Here is a 17,977-nt window from a genome sequence, read left to right as displayed (position 1 = left end):
ATGGCATTCAGTAGAACGCATACCTCCGCCAGGCTGAACAGTTTACGTTTTGTATCCCACCAATGTGCTGGATCTGAACCAAACCAAAATCTAATCCGCTTGTTCTCGTCACCTCACCAACTCATCCACCTTGTTTTGTCATAACTCGTCCACAACTTTTTGAGACATAATGACTATATATATATATATATATATATATATATATATATATATATATATATATATATATATATATATATATATATATATATATATATATATATATATATATATATATATATATATATATATATATATTACAGTTTTTGGTCCTATCTTTAAATTTTATAAATTAGGGCTGTGTTGACCATTTGACCTTAACAATAATTGGTGGTTGAATTAATTGACCTGGTGTGCCAATTCTGTTTGAATTTCAAGTCAATCGGATGATATTTGAGGATTTTAGAAAATTTGGCTCAAATTGGCCTATGTAGAACTTTTTGGTCAACCAAATTTTACTAAACTTCAATGCGGGACTGTCGGTCGGATGGTCGGTGATATAAATCTCTGAAAATTTCAGAGTAGTTGGTTGAAGGGTTTGGGCTGGAGGCAAGCAGACAGACAAAAACAAACAAACAAATGAAAAGAAGAAAAAAAAATCACTCATCCAGTGACAACTTGGCAAAACAGCACGAAGTAGAATAGCACTCAGTAGAGCACATACCTCTGCCAGGTGGAACAGTTCACGTTTTGTATCCCACTGATGAGCTGGATCCGAACCAAAATCCAATCTGCTTGTTCTTGTCACCTATTCAACTCATCCACCTTGTTTTGTCATAACTCGTCTACAATTTTAAGATATCGTGATACATTTAGTTTTTGGCCCTATCAATTTTAGAAATTACGCCTGTGTTGACCTTTTGACCTAAAAATTAATTAGTAGTTGAATTCAGCGACCTGACATGAAAATGCTCTTCAGATTTCGGATGAAAATTGAGGATTTTAGAAAATTTTGCCCAAATTGGCCTATGTAGACCTTTTGGCCTAAGTTTACCTCAAAATTAGTAGGTGGTTGTATTCAGTGACCTGATAGGCAAATGATCTTCAAATTTCAAGTTAATTGGATTTAAATTGAGGATTTCAGAAATTCGGCCTATGTTGACCTTTTGGTCTATGCTGACCTAAAAATTAATAAGTGGTTGAGATCAGCGTCCACATATGCAAATGGCCTTCAAATTTCAAGTCAATTGGATGAAAATTGAGGATTTTAGAAAATTTGGCCCAATTTGGACTTTTGGCCTATGTTGATCTCAAAATTAATAGGTAGTTGAATTCAGCAACCTGATATGCAAATGGTCTTCAAATTTCAAAAGTCCGTCCACCAAACAGTAATGTGTGTTGTACCGTCCACCAAACAGTGACGTGTGTTGTACCATCCACCAAACAGTGATGCCTCCATTTACACCTCACTATCTGGAAACCTCACTATCTTCTATCCTCTCATCCAAACTCTCTCTTCTTCATATGTGGTGACTTCAATTGTGATCATGCCAGTTGGCTGGGTATGGGTACCTCTCTCATCTGCCCTGACACTTCAGTAAAAGACTTCTGCGACTCAATCGGTCAACTGCCAAACCCGGATCTCAACCAACGGCACTCCATCTCTTCTGGATCTGATTTTGACAAATCTCCCTGAAAAATATCTTCTGTTCTTCTTCTGCTCCAATCGGTTCTTCTGACCACATGCTTGTCAAAGTGGACATCTCTCTGGCTGTTATTATTAGAGAACCACCTCAGCACCGTCGAGTATGGCATTTCACTCAGGCTGACTGGCAGGGTCTCCAAGCAGCCATCAAACTTCTCGACTGGTCTCCCATCGCTACTTTCTCCAACATCAACTCATTCTGGGAATTCTTTCAAAAAAACACTTGCTCTCTATCATGCACACATTTATCCCCTCTCGTCTTCAGTTGTCCTACCCTTCCTCCCACCCATGGTTCACTGACGCTTGTGGCGAGGCAGTTGTTCTCAACCAACTTGCCTTTTCCTCATGGAAAGCAAACCCAACTGAGGGTAATCTCAGTTCCTTCCATGAAGCTCAGAACAAGTGTGTGTCTACCCTGAGGAAAGCCAGAACACAACATGTTTCTAATCTCAAGTCTGAACTTTCAAACTTACTCTCCCTCTTCCAAATCCTGGTGGCATCTCATCAAATCTGTTTGTGGTGCATGTTGTTCCCCTTCCATCTCCGCGGCCATTTGAGGTAGTCCCTTATGCCAAATGGCCGCACTGCTGACACTGCACGTGAAAACCCTGAATACCTAAACTCCGTGTTTGCTTCTAAATCTTGTGTCCGAAACCCATCGCTTTCTCTACCCACCTTACCCAGTCACACCCAGCTGTCCCGGGACTGTGTCCTTTTCTTCTGACAAAGTGGAGAGATTGCTGTCAAACCTCGACTCAGATTCCGCAACTGGTTCAGACGGCATCAGCCCACGTGTCCAAAAAATCTGTTCCACTGCTCTCGCTCACTCTCTCTCTCTCTGTTCTATTCACCCTCTCATTTGCTCAAGGTCATCTGCCATCTGCTTGGAAATCAACAAACATGACTGCCCTGCATAAAAAAAGGTGCAAAAACAAATCCCTGCAATGACAAACCAATCAGCCTTCTCCCAATCATCAGCAAGGTTATGGAATCTATCATCACTTCAGATTTTAAATCCTTCCTCTTCTTCAATGGCTTGATTTCCCATCATCAATTTCGTTTGGATACCATAGACCAGGTCACTCTACCCTGGATATGCTGCTTCTGCTCTCCCAACAATGGATGGAGGTCCTCAATGCCAGACAGGAAATCCGAGCTGTATCTCTGGACATATCACGTGCTTTTGACACGGTCTGGCACCCTGCCCTGCTCACCAAACTTTCTTCCAATAACAAGAACATCTCCACTCATGGCTCGCAGACTTCCTCTCCTGTCACAGTCAACATGTGGCCCGAAATGGAGTTCTTTCATCCCCTCTTCCTGTCCAGGCTGGAGTTCCTCAAGGTAGTGTTCTGGACCCTGTTCTTTTTCTGGTTTTCCTCAATGATCTCCCCGACTCTCTGGAAAATCCTCTTTATCTCTTTGCTGATGACTCCACCCTCTGCTGTGCCATCTGTAATCCCTCAGACCGGCAAGCCGGAGCTTATTCGCTCTCTGAAGATCTGGATATAATCACAAACTGGTCCAAAACGTGGAACATGTCTTTTAATCCTGACAAATCTCACACACTCACGATGTCTCTTCAAAAGGACCGTCTGGAACCCCCCACCTCCCCCCACTACTTTCTCAACAATCCTCTGCAAGAAGTCCCTTCATTCAAGCTTCTGGGTTTCACCATCTGCCATGATCTTTCCTGGGAAAGCCACATTCCCAACCAGGCCTCCAACGCCAGTCGCCGACTGGGCATCCTCCGTCGTGCAAAGTCCTTCCTTGGTCCACCTGAGCTCCTGACCACATACAAAACTTTTGTCCACAGCCAGATGGAGCACTGCTCTCCCCTCTGGGCTGGTGCTCCTGCCTCTCACCTTTCTCGGCTTCACACTGTGGAAACAAAGGCATTTAGGATCATTGGTATCTCCCGCAGTGAGGCTGAGTTTTTGTGCCTCTTACTCTCTCACCACAGGCAGGTTGATGGTCTTTCTGTCCTCTACCGTCTCCTCTCCGGTCTTGCCCCCCCCCCTGCTCTATCTGCAGGGCGCTCAAGGTCCCAGCAACCCCGTTCTGGTAAAACTACCAAAATCACAAATCACTGCCTGCTCACTTTCACTCTTTCATTACTCTTTTTTTCCTGCCTTTGGAATAAACTCCCTCACTCTCTTCAATCCCATTCTTCCCTCCAGGTCTTCAAAACAGCTGTTCATCGCCACCTCTTATCTTCCCACATTCAAAACCACGATCTTTTCTTCTCCCCGTTAATCCACCTCAAACCCACCTCCTTCAAATTCCCTGCCTTCCTTCAAGTCCCTGTGGTGTCCATCTTGTCTACCCCATGTTCCCCACCCCATCCCTCTCCCTTCCACAGATCTCCAAATGTCCCCGTTTCCCACTGTTTTGGCCTTCCCTCTCTCACCCATAACCTCCTGCCCCCCCCCCCCCTTTGTTGTGTGTTAGCTCTCATACGAGCCTCGACAACGTTATACAAAAAAAAGTGAATCGGATGAAAATTAACAATTTTAGAAATAATTTTTTTAATTTGGCCGGTTTTGGGTTGACCTTTTGACCAAAGATAACCTCAAAAGTAATAGGTGGTTGAATTCAATGACCTGATATGCAAATCCTGTTCAAAAATTTCAAGTCAATCCGATGAAATTTGAGGATTTTAGAAAACTCGGCTCAAATTGGCCCATGTAGACCTTTTCGGTCGACCGAACTTTACGAAACTTCAATGCGGGACCGTCGCATGGTCGGTGACATTAATCTCTGAAAATTTCAGAACAGTCGGTTGAGCAGTTTGGGCTGGAGGCGAGCAGACAAACACACAAACAAACAAACAAACAAACAAACACACACACAAACAGAGGCGATCAACATACTTGTCCGATTCTTATTTTATTTTTGCCAAGTCACAAGAACAAGAACTATGCACACAATCCTGGAGTGTCCAAATGGCTTTTGCCAAATATTCCATCAACATTTGCATGGAAGAGAAAAGACTCAGAAGGCCATATACCTTTGTAAGGAGGAGCACAAGATTGGTGAACAGATGTCCCTGATAGTGGAACCGATGAAGCAGGGGGTGGTTTGCCATCTTACGCAACTGCATAAGCGTGTTATTAAACTCCCTCTTCTCTCCTGGGAATACAACATGCAGGTGCATAGTGTGGAGGAGGGCAGTGCGGAAAGCTTCCATACAAAATTCTACATTGGGTCATTCCTGGTGGGATAGTGAATATTGTTCTTATTCCAACAATCAACCATATGAAATATCATGCTACCAAGAAATCATCACGAAATGTCATTTTTGCACAAGGATGACACTTGTTATCACAGATAAGTTTTTAAAACAAAGGTCATATCTCAGAATGGTTTTGGGTCTACTTCCGAATTCTTTGCTGTGCAGACAGAGCTTTCTTCGCTCCAGTAAAAAAAAGCTTCGTGATACTGGTCAGAATAAGCTAAGTGACATCCAGCCCATCCCACGCCATTCAATTCCTCTCCCAAATGCTCCAGACTCCCCATTCTCAGCAATTCCACTCCCCCACTCTGTGGGTCTCCAATATCAGAGGAATTCAAAGTAACTTTTCAAATCTGTCCACTCAGGTAGTCCTTCCATCTCCTGACAGTATTTGGCTGACAAAAAACAAATTTTCACACAGGATGGTCATGACCAGTCTCTATCCCCCTACCTGGAAACTCCTTCCTACACTATTTATAGACCCAGTTCACATCATGCTGGTGTTGCTGTCAATGTTTGAAACTCCCCCATAGCCCATATCTGATTGAATGGAGTACTTAGTCGATCACACACACAAATCGGAGTTTATTATAAAGACACACAAAGCCTGCGTCGCCACCACTACCCCCACCGCCCAACATCCAATATACTACTCACTTTCCTCAAACATGGATGATTTGCTGTTCAACCACCTCAGTTCACTCTTATAACCTGTGAAGACTTCAAATTGTCACCATGCCTGTTGACTGTCAGTCTTCAAGCTACACTCCAGGGTATTGAAGCAATGGTGTTGGCCCAAAAAGTGGCATTCTTTGTCTTTTTGAAAAAAAAAAAAAAAAAAACCAGGGCTGGGGGATATTGTAATCGGCTCCATCTGTTTGTCTGTTCGTCCGTCCATTCATTTGTTCATTCGTCATGCTATCTCCTCCGAAACGGTTAGGCAGAAATTCACCAAGCTTGGTAGTTATGAACACCACATGGAACAGAGGTGCAAGAGCAATCAATCATTGTTGGGCCCACCACTTGGGTTCATGTCAAAAGGTCAAATACTAAAACAATGGAATTTTTATCATGAAACTTTGTATACGCAATCAATATTGGGAGATGCAAGAAATATGGAACTATTTTTGGGGATTTGAACCCTGGGATTTGGGGATTTGAAATCAAAATGGAGAAAAACCCCCCCCCCAAAAAACATACCCCCCCCTCCTCCATTTCTATATTGGGTCATTCTTGGAAGAACTTTTTGCATTCTTTCAACTTTGCTTTCGGTGGGAAGGGTGGTGATTTGCAATGGCACACCATCGACATCCCTCCAGTAAAATTTGGTAAAATTTCCCCATCCAGCCAGGTTATACTGCTCTTCTTGGTGCCTATGTTCATGGCATAGAAAAGTGTTCTCTCCTTGGCAGTCGATGGACAACCAACAAGGTGCCAATGCAGTTTAGTCTTGTTTGAAAACAGCTATCTCCCTCATAGACTGTTATGTGCTGTTAGTCCGGATGTAGGCGGATGTGCTGGATTAGCACATAGGCGGATGTGCTGCAAAGTAGCGTTTTAGGGCTAACCTTAATTTTGGTCGGCAATAATAATTTCTACATTTCCCTGGAAAGTCTGTACCCTTTTGCTGAGGACTCCACAATGCAGAATGGTGCACCACACTGTTGAGACGCAGCCTGCTGCAGCATCCTTTTCTGTAAATTTCGAAAAAAAGAAGTCTTTGATCAGTTACCTGGAACATGTCTTATCACAAAGGAAAGTCCCAAGCTCTCGCTCTGTCTCTCCTTAATGTTTGGCTGTCAGCCAAACATTAAGGAGAGGGCGTCGATCCAAGCCAAAATGTGGGGGGGGGGACAGGTAACTGGACCCTTCTCCCAAGGTGTGCCCAGGCATCTTGGTATTTTGCTTCTCCATGTTAGGCGTCTAGTGACCTGTGCCCGGTTCTGTAGCGACGCAGGTTGTGACACATCGCTGAGCCGAATGCATATGCTCAACGTAGGTACCAACTGGAAATTCCTCGTTTCGTTTTCAGCCGTGTACACTGTATGATTGTGAGCGACAGAGCTGCCGTCAGTGGGTGTGAGCGGCCAGCCAGCGCCGTGTGCAGAAGAGACGGTGCATATAGGGGGCGACGGTAGTGTACATCATGTACACTACCGTTTCCCCCTATATGCACCGCACAGTACATGAGGTATATCTACAGCGTGGGGCTGCATGGTATAATGACTAGAATAGCAACGAAGGCTTATCGCTGCGTACCAACAGCTATTGCTTTATTTTTTGCATTTTTCAAATAGGCATGGGACGCGAAATGTGGGGGGGACAGAATATACTCTGTCCCCCCTGGTAAAAAAAAAAGTGGAAGGGACATGTGCCGCCCGTCCCCCCCCCCCCCCCGGGATCGACACCCATGCTTTCAGGTTATTTAACCTGAGACATGAAGGTGTAATGTAGGAAATAATTCTGTAATTGAGGATGAAAAGATGCATTCAAGGCTCAGTATCCAGAGTGGATGATCAGACAATCATTTTTTACTCGCATTTTGATTTAGATTTCCTCTTTTTATTTTAAAACGTGTCAAAAAAACACTGAGTCACATGAGGAATGAGACAACAGCTGATTGTAAAATCATGTTGAAAGGACATGCATGTATGGACCAGTCTTGTCGTATTTTTTTCCGTCCATACATTCCGACACTTCCGTTTTGATACTTAACAGTTTCATTTCTGATATCTTCTTTGGTATGCAGCACGAGGCTGCGGGAATAGCATTATTGGCACAGGGCGTGGTTTTGCCGCTCATGCAATGTCCTCTAAGTTATGGGAGGAATTTGTTCATGATGCCGGCGATAGCTCGCCTACTCTTCAGGAAGGACATTGTAGGATCTTTAACATCCACCATTTAATGCTGGCAGACGGGATGCCCAGTTTAATGTCCATCGGAGGAACGGCACACACATTGATGAATCACCCTGCCTGTGAAACACGGGGATTGAATTGTAAAACTGGGCTGAGATTCGAACCTAGGCTGGATAGCTTAGAGTACGTGTACCTCGAAAGCCATTCTGCAAGCCCTATCCCTGATATAATCAACTCAAAGATACATCTTTTAATAAGCAAGATCTCTTAGGACTAATGGGTAAAAAAAATTGATTCAAATTCTATGAAGTATAATTTTCAATTTAAATACTTCCTGTGACACTTGCCTACAATGTATAATGCCCAGACTTTGTTTTACTACGAGCGCTTGTTGATGCACCAAGCACGGAATTGGCTTATTGCTGTTTACCGCCGTTTGTGACAAAGCGATCCACGTTTTTGACCACGTACTCAATGAATGACCACGCACTGTTCGTATGCACAGCATGCACGAGCGAACTGGTAAATATTATCAGTCACGCATCAGAACGCACGCACTGCCAGCGCGTTTCCAGGCCGTCAGTCACATTTACTTGGTGTAGTCCCAAAAGCAAGTGAGCCACACCGCACAGAGAGGACTTGGCCTTTGTACGTGTGCACGATGTTTACAATAAACTTGTAAAGAAGATGGCACCTCCCAGTCATAATTTTATAACAGTTGGACATCGTAAACCAAGCTTGGAACCAAAGTTTAATTTGTCAACGAGAATCGAGTGAGATTGCAAGATGAGGGGACATTTATTTATGCAACTTACTTGCAAAAATGCAACCTTTCAAAGCTATGACAAAGGGCAGGCAATTTTGTCACGTTTCCCCATCCTTCCTCCCCCTTTTTTTCCAATCGTGATTTTGCCAGATTTATGGGCGAATCACACATCGCCATGCATTTTGGAAGCTGGTCCATGCGTCGACATCTGCCTGTTCCCCTTTTATCCCCCACAAGTCTTGAAAGCTGTTGCTGTGTTGACAATGTTTGCACCACTGAGCCTAGACTTCTGTTTAACCAAACAAAAACGACAAAAAAATAAATACAATACCTGCTGCAGGCTTTTCTGCAAGTTTCTGCAAAAGTTTAAGATACAGATTCTTCTGACCGTTTGTCATGGTGCAGAACTCCACCTCTTCCAATTTTACAGGAAGCTGCTCCAGAACCTACAAACAACAGCAGCAAAATAACTATAAACAAAGCAAGATTGAGCAGGGCTTTCTACCCTTAACCAGTATGAAACTTCTTGGCATCTGATGAATGGAAATAATTTCTCACTCCTTACTCCCAAATACACCCGACGAAAACAGAATTACCTCGGTCTTAAGACGACGCAAGATGAAGGGCTGGACAAGTTGACGTGCTCTGTCCACCTGAGCCCTTTCCCAGTTGGTATCACATTTCTACACACGCAGGCACATTAATCAACTTTTTTTTTATAAATGCACAGTATGCTCCCTTTGTCCAATCCTGCTCATCCTTCCTTTACTTCAAGACGGCAGACCAAAACAATTTGAAGTCTTCTTCCATCACACTTGTGATTTCATCCATTAACATACTTCATGTGCAGGTTTAATGTTTCTCCGTGGATGCAATATCAACTTATTTCCCACTGCCCAGTTGCCAGAATAATACCCTTTCATCCTTGTTTCTCTTAAGCCTCATCTTCACATGGGAAATATGCACACACGTGCACACACACACACACACACACACACACACACACACACACACACACACACACACACACACACACACACACACACACACAATTGAAAGCAACAGCTTCCACACAGATGTGGCCCATGTGTTAATGAAGCAAATATATCAGCATGCTTAGGGTCATTGATAAAAAAAAAATAGGGATAATACCCTGGGCACCCACCTGGTAGAATGATGATACCAAGGATGAAGCCAACATTAGAGGAATCAGCCAAATGTAACAATGTTGTAGCAAATACCTATTTTGGGGGGTCAACCCCTCCCCCCCCGGTAAAAACACTTCGACCCCTATATTTTAAATAGTGTGAACACACTTTGGTACATCACGGATGGGTGTTGAAGGTTGTGGTTAAGTTTCATTGGAAGTGTGTGTAGTTTCTGAGAAAAAAGCAAATACTGTACATATTTTAGGGGGCAACCCCTTGTAGATCCCCTTCGACCCCAATTTTTTTTAATGGTGTGAACAAACTTTGGTACATCATGGGTGATGGAGGTTTTGGTTAAGTTTCATTGAAATTGTGTGCGTAGTTTCTGAGAAGAAAACAAATACATATTTTTGGGAGCAAACCCCGTACACCTCCTGAGATCACGATTTTTTTAAATATCATGAACAAACTTTGGTACATCATGGATGATGAAGGTTTTAGTCAAGTTCCATTGGAATTGTGTCGTTTCTGAGAAGAAAGCAAATACCTCTTTTTGGGGGGGGGGGGTAACCCCTTCAGACCCCTTTCGGGCCCAATTTATTTAATGCCATGAGCAAACTTTGGCACATTCAAGGTCATAAAGGTTGTGATAAAGTTTTATCAAACTCCCATGTGTAGCTTCAGAGAAGAAGTTGTAAGTATTTGTGGACGGACAGATGGACAATGCTCCATCCCAGAAGTTCCCCGGAATGGCGTTCCAGGTGAGCTAAAAACAGGACCACTGGACCTGAGAAGAAGATTTTTGAAAGGATTTTATGCGACCCTCATTTTGACACACCCGATCGTGTGATCGACATCCATCCATTCATCTATTGGGACCATACTCTGTGCAGAGCGTTGGTGTTGCCTAAGCAGTCTCCTTGGCTATTGGGTACAATCCTGGATGGGTCGCCACTCCGACACAGGATACTTGAATGGCTCAATCATCCCAGCAAGCTGGCACTCATTTTTCCGACCTCAGAAGGAGAACAGACTAAGTCAACCCCACCTGGTATTAATTCAACAGCAGAGGGGGATTTGAACTCAGGATCCTGGGATCCCAAGCCCACCACCCTAACCATTAAACCAACACCAGGCAGACATGATCAACATGGTCTCCACAATTGAATATCACGACCCTCTTTTGTCAGGTCAGGCCAGATCAGATCTGCCACTTGCTGCAGGTACCATGTAAACATGTCATAAAGAACCTGTTTCATGGTCAGGTTGTCGGTGACTAAACCGTCTCCCCCACCAGGTTTTCTGGTGAGGAGGGTGTTTGGATATGGACACGCAACAGGATTAAAAACAAAACCCGACAAGGGATGGAAGAGATTCTTGTGAGCCAACGGAATTCCATATCTGATGATGTGCTCCTGCAGTGGGTAACCTTTCCTCGGAGGTTGGTGGCAGGATTTGCACTCCAGCCACCGTAAAACACTTCATTCTGCAAACTACACTAAAAACGCAAAGAAAACTGAAAACACTCCGTGGGAGTGCCTCTTGTGCAGCTGCCCTTCACAAGGCAACTCACCGGATGACAGGATTGAGGCAAAGCCTTCGGGATGCCCACTCTTTGATGATAGGAAGAAAAACACAGGGTAACCTTCCCAGGTTGGAATGCGGTAGCGTGTGGTGCTGAGGTGTTGTCCACCAGACAGCGGTTTCCTTGGGTTAACCTGAGGCGGTCCCTTTGGGTGTGTGCCTGGAGTGTCCCATCCCGAAGAGATGATGATCACCCATCTCTGCTGTCATTTGAGCTCCAGTGCTTGAACATCACGATTGCAGCACTCTCTGAGGTTCGGAGACCGATGGTGGCGAGATCATGGTGGGTAGTTACACCTACTAATGGTTTGGTCGCTCTGATGGTTACCATGCCCAAGGAGTTGCTGCAGCTGTGTCCAATAAGTTGACTCCCATGCTCATTGAGGTCACACTGATCAACGAGCATATGAGACTGAGGATTCATCACTCCTTGGGTGTCATTTCTCTGGTCTATAGAATGGCTATAGAAAGGCTATACCTCATTTCTTAATTTTAATTTTTTATTTATTTCTTTTTATTTTTGTATTCAATGTCAAGGCTCGTATGAGAGCTAACACACAGAACGTACAACAAGGGGTGCAGGAGACTGTTGCCCTATAGCCTTGAATTAAATCAGACTTTTTCCACCTCTACTTACACATCGTAACCCACAACTTCCAAAAGAAAAACAAATTCGAGAAATTTGATAAAATTAATTAAAAATACAAAACTGGAATATCTTGGCTGTATAAGTGTCCACCCCCCTTATAATAGCAATAATATATTAACTCAGATGTAACCAATCACCTTCAAAATCACACAACAAGTTAATTGGACTCCACCTGTGTTAAACTGCAGCAATTATGATTATTTCAGAATAAAATCAGCTCTTCCTGTAGGTTTCCTCTTCTGGATAGTACATTTCACGGATGTGAGACTTGAACTCTGACAAAGCATCTGAGAAGACTTAACTCCTTCGGTGCCAGGTCTCTTCAGAAAATCCTTGGCTATCGCTGGTTAGACTGTGTCCAACGAGCGGTTGCTGAGACTCAAATGAGATTTGTTACCTGTATAGTCCGAGAGCGTCAGCTGCAGCTGTATAGACATCTGGCTCAATTTACTGACACTGATCCTGCTCACCAGAGTCTCTCAGTGAGGGAGCCTCGTGAGTGGAGGACAATGGAACGACCGCGTGCCTCACAGATGCAGCAGGTTGATCAGCAACTCAAGGAGATGGGGATGGGCCAGGCGTCTGTCTGGGGGATAGACAGACTGAGGCCCCTGGAGTACCGATAGAAAGTGGATGCAGCGACGCGCTGCTCTGGCACATGCTCCCATACCTGACCAAACCCTGTCCTAATGTTGTAACCCAAATATGGTAGCATCCTGACCGGTGGGTCTGGAGAACATTTTTTGAAGAAATTTACTGTCGGCCATTTTGGCCGACTTAGTCATGCGACCGCAATGAGCTTTGCAATACCCCCAAAAGACCGTTTCAGATCCCCCCCTCCTCCAAGACCGTTTAAGACCACTAAGACTCTTAAGACCCACAAGACTTTAAGATCCCTAAAACACTTAAGATCCCAAAGACCTTATGACCCACAAGACCCTTGACCACTTTTAATGGCCACTTAAGACCTCCTAAAATCCCCCCCTCCTCCAAGACCCTTAAAACCTCTGCGTGCTCAGAGGTCCAAAAAACAAACAAACAAAAAAACAAACAAAAAAAACCAGAAGCAAGAGGTGCTAGATAAAGCTGAAGATGGATTATGAAAGGAAAAAAAACAAATAACGACCAAAATAATTTTTAATGCATTCTGTGACTTTCCAGACCAAATATCAAAGCAAATCACTGGGTGACATCCACAGATGTATTGAAAACATTTGGTCGTGGAGGGGGGGGGCAGGGGGGGTGGTGTAGCAGTCACAGGACAGGGGTTTGACAAGACAATCTGGTAAATATTTATCAAAAATGCCCCTCAGAGTTTAGTTTGAGGTTCACTTTGGATGCACGTACATGCAAACGAGTCCACAGAAACATCAAAACAATTTGTGTTCAGCAAGCAGGGATACAAGAGGGAGTACATGTGACTCAGACTTGAGGCTCATGGAGATGCAATAGACATAACATACATCCAACATTACACTGCACAATATTAAAGTTGCCGACAACTTATGATCCTTAAAGACCATTATGACATCACAAGACAGTTGGAACAAAAAGCTAAGATTATAAACACAGTTGTCAAATCTTCATGACATCAGTCATCCTATTCATTAAATCGAGACTGTATGGAATCTCTTCTGTGAAACACTTCTGAACATAACAAAAATATTATAAACTAGAATTGCACTCGGTCGGGCTGAACAATTTACGTTTTGTATGACACTGATAAGCCGGATCTGGATCCGGACCTTAAACAAAATCGAATCGTCTTGTTCTCGTCACCTAAGCAACTCATCCATCTCATTTTGTCAAAACTGGAACACAGCTTTTTGAAATGTCATGCTATATATCATTTCAGGCCCCATCTCAACGGTGAAGAAACATTAAAAAAATTAAAAACTTCTCAGATCCAGATTTTGACCAAAATCGAAACAATTCTTCCTTTGTCAAGCACCCAACCTGTCCAGCAAGTGTCTGAATCTGTCCACAACCGTTTGAGACAGCGTGCCATACAATATATCGTTTTTGGCTCTAATCGCTCAATGGTGAAGAATCATTTACAAAAAAAAAATAAACAATTCTCAGATTAAGATCCAGAACCGACAAAAATCTAAATAATTTATCCTTGTCATACGCCAAACCCATCCACAATTTTTGAGATATCCTGCTCACAGACAGACAAACAGACAGACAGAGGTGAAAATATAATTTCCGTCCACCTTCGGTGGCGGAAGTAACGAGGACATTAACTACAAATGTTCCACTTAAAATTACACAGCACAACAAACATTAAAACTACATAAACAAATGTTTAAAAAAGTATTTAATTAATCACAATCTCAAGTGCATTGCATTTGAACCATAATTAAACAAAATTAAATTAAATTTATAATAAACCTGTTGCAACCATTTCCTAATGGATAATATGTTTCATAATACGATTGCAAACACACTTTAATCCTTTCAATTCAATATAATGTGCATAGCTTTCCTCCAATAATACTTCACTTATTCACCGCTGACTACGTTATATAATCACCTGCTGAAACACTCGGGTGAGATCTGGACCACTGAAGACTGTCGGCATGATGAAACGCAACAAAGAAAGAAGCTCCAGAAGGCTGTTCTGTACTGGAGTTCCTGTAAGCAACAACCTCCATCTCGCCTAGGATCACAGAAAATATAGCAGCTCGTTTTAATAGCCTCAAGATAACCATGTTTTGCTGAATAGCCAATCACAATAGTTGCTAGATGCGAGAATATTAAAAAAAAACAACAACAGAATCTGAGACTCTCTGTGTGAATCCTTCCCCGTCATTCCCAAATGCTTCTGGACTTCGTGCCTTTTGCATTTGAGAAGCTGGAGAAGTTTCTTTCAGTGCTGGGCTCTGACTGCTACAGGACCGGACACATTAGCTCACGTGTCCAAGAAACCTGATCTGCTGCTATTACACATTCCTCTCTCCCCTTTTCGGCCTGTGATTTGTGCTAGCTCATCTTCCATCTGCTGGGAAATCAGCCATCACTGCATCACATAAAAAAGGTGCAAAAACTGGTCCCCTTTTCAACAGATATATCAGCTTACTTCCAATCATTAGCAAGGTCATGGAACCAATCATTGCAGTTGACATGAAATCTTTCCTTTTCCCCAAACTCATCTCAGATCACCAATTTGGTTTCAGACCAGCTCACTCCAACTTGGGCATGCTGCTTCTATTCACCAAACAATGGACTAAGGGCCTCAATGTCAGACATGAGAGCAGGACCATCTCTCTGGACATATCTCATGCTTTTAATACAATCTGGCATCCTGCCTTGATCTCCGAACTCTCTGCCTATGACACCCAAGGCCAACTGCACACATGGCTTATTGACTTCCTCTACTCTCGTAGCAAACGTATGTCACCCAATGGAATCCTTTCATCTCCTCTCCCTGTCAAGGTTGGAGTGCCCCAGGCTGGTGTCCTGGGACCAGTCCTATTATTGACCTTCATCAATGATCTCTCTGGAGAATCCTCTATCTATTTGCTGATGACTCCACACTGTGCCGTAACATCCCTCATCCTTCAAGCAGGCAGACTGAATCCTAGTCCCTCTCTTCAGACCTTGAGAAAAAAAAAATTCAGAAGCTGGTCAAACACTTGGAAATACGTCTTTCAATCCTGACAAATCTCACAATCTCTCTCCATAAAGACTGAGGCAAACCCTCCGATCTACTTTCCTAACAATCCTCTTCAAGAAATTCAGTCATTCAAACTTCTGGGTCTCACTATCTGCCACAATCTTTCTTGGGTAAACGACATTTCAAAGTTGCCCATCAAAGCCAGCCACTGACTGGACATCCTCCATCGTACAGAGTTCTTCCTTGGCACACGTGAACCCCTACCCCTATCCACCTACAAGGCCTTCATCCACAACTTGATGTTGTACTGCTCAGCTCTGGGCTGGCTCCCCTGCCTCACATTTCACTCGGATTAATGCCATGGAAAGCAAGGAATTTAAGATTATTGGAATCTCCTTGATGAAACTGTCTATGGGCCTATCACTTCGCTATCAAAACAAGTTGGTGGTCTCAATCTTCTACCACCTCCTTTTCTGGTCTTGCACCTTCTGCTCTTTCCATGCTTGTTCCTTTTCTTCTTCTTTTTTTCCCGACATGTCGAACAAACTTCCACATCCTCTTCAATCACATTCTTCCCTCCGGGTCTTCAAGACAGCTGTTCACCACCATGTCAGATAACCCCAATCCAAAACCTTGATCATTTCTACCCTTGTTAACCCCCCCCCCCAACCCTGTTTCCTCTTCCTTCCAAATTTCCAGTTTTCCTCCTGAGAGTTCCCTTCTGTATCCATCTTGTCCACCCCATGCATCCTCTCCTGTCCCCAATTCATCATCTGCTTCCCTCTGTCTTGGCCTTCGGCTTCTGCTGTCAGCGTTTCCCCCCTCTCTCTTTGCTGTCCCAATCTGTTCAGTGTACTAGCACTTGCTCTTCCACGGGACCAGATCACATACAATTAAAATAAAATTAAAAAGGCTCGTAGTGGAGCTGCCACACACATGGACATAGACGAATATACGAAACAACACAGGCATTAAACTTGGGGGAAGTGCCATCACTTCCCGGGGCACTCTGGGTACCAGCAACGGCACAACAATGGTACCACCTTTCTCATCTCACTCAGCAGGGTATTTACAAAGGAGGAGTTTCCTCCTCCCTATGGATGCGTCGCTGCTCTTATCCATTTAAATGCTGAACGTGAAGCAAGGAAGCAGCCCGTCCCATTTTTATTCTTTGGTATGACTCAGACAGGGTTGAACCACCAACATCACAGAATGAGCGAACACTGTAACCATTACACTGTTTTTTTTTGTTTGTTTTTTCACTATATGTACCTAATCTTCACTGTGGTCAAACCTCAATGATTCAACACAGGGGCACTCAATTCCAGAACATAGTCTAACAAGAAGATGCAATGAAGTTCCAATGCAAGAAATTAACCAACACACTTGATCTCTATACTGGAGTGTGAAGAAAGACCATTCGTACAGCCTGTCAAACAGATCCTAACATTTCCGAATTAAATGGTTTCCAATACCACATGCACCACACAAACCCGAAGAGCCGTGAGCTGCCGGTAGCGCTGCGTGGCCATATTCTTCAGGACATGGCCCTCATCAAACACCGCACAACCCAAACGGAGCCTTCGAAACAAGCCTCGATCTTCTTTTGTCCCAATTACACATTGGTATCTGTGGGGGGGGGGGGAAGAGAAAGAGAGAAAGAGAGAAAGAGAGAAAAAGAGAGAAAAAGAGAGAAAAAGAGAAAGAGAGAAAGAGAGAAAGAGAGAAAGAGAGAAAGAGAGAAAGAGAGAAAGAGAGAAGAGAGAGAGAGAGAGAGAGAGAGAGAGAGAGAAAGAGAGAAAGAGAGAAAGAGAGAAAGAAAGAGAAAGAGAGAAAGAAAGAGAAAGAAAGAGAAAGAGAGAAAGAAAGAAAGAAAGAGAAAGAAAGAGAAAGAGAGAAAGAAAGAGAAAGAGAGAAAGAAAGAGAAAGAGAGAAAGAAAGAAAGAAAGAAAGAGAAAGAGAGAAAGAAAGAGAAAGAGAGAAAGAAAGAGAAAGAGAAAAAGAAAGAGAAAGAGAGAAAGAAAGAGAAAGAGAGAAAGAAAGAGAAAGAGAGAAAGAAAGAGAAAGAGAGAAAGAAAGAGAAAAAGAAAGAGAAAGAGAGAAAGAAAGAGAAAGAGAGAAAGAAAGAGAAAGAGAGAAAGAAAGAAAGAAAGAGAAAGAGAGAAAGAAAGAAAGAAAGAGAAAGAGAGAAAGAAAGAAAGAAAGAAAGAGAAAGAGAGAAAGAAAGAAAGAGAGAAAGAAAGAAAAAGAAAGAAAGAGAGAAAGAAAGAAAGAGAAAAAGAGAAAAAGAGAAAAAGAGAAAAAGAGAGAAAGAGAGAAAGAGAAAAAGAGAGAAAGAGAGAAATTGGTATGAAAACTGTACGTGCCAATATGAGAGGCAAGGTGATATGAGTGGGTAGTGAGGGAGGGTTTGGGACAAATTGTTTTAATGGTG

The 17,977-nt window shown here is 43.2% G+C and overlaps 1 protein-coding gene across 3 annotated transcripts in view; it reads right to left on the bottom strand.

Annotated features, from left to right (window-relative positions):
• SMARCAD1 (SNF2 related chromatin remodeling ATPase with DExD box 1) overlaps window positions 1-17,977 on the bottom strand; it is an 82,848-nt gene that overhangs the window by 18,487 nt on the left and 46,384 nt on the right. For all 3 annotated transcript variants that reach the window (XM_085888876.1, XM_085888875.1, XM_085888874.1), the window contains 5 exons: window positions 17,037-17,172; window positions 14,461-14,586; window positions 9,140-9,226; window positions 8,875-8,989; window positions 4,695-4,816 (listed from right to left, as the gene is read on the bottom strand). In XM_085888876.1, the coding sequence (XP_085745002.1) occupies window positions 4,695-4,816; window positions 8,875-8,989; window positions 9,140-9,226; window positions 14,461-14,586; window positions 17,037-17,172 (586 nt within the window). The remainder of the gene's footprint in view (window positions 1-4,694; window positions 4,817-8,874; window positions 8,990-9,139; window positions 9,227-14,460; window positions 14,587-17,036; window positions 17,173-17,977) is intronic.

Source organism: Eptatretus burgeri, chromosome 7 (assembly GCF_056783735.1).
Source record: "Eptatretus burgeri isolate ZD-2024b chromosome 7, Ebu_testis_v1, whole genome shotgun sequence".
Lineage (NCBI taxonomy): Eukaryota > Metazoa > Chordata > Myxini > Myxiniformes > Myxinidae > Eptatretus > Eptatretus burgeri.
The sequence above is the reverse complement of the archived record's forward strand: the minus strand, read 5'-3'. Positions and strand labels throughout refer to the sequence as shown.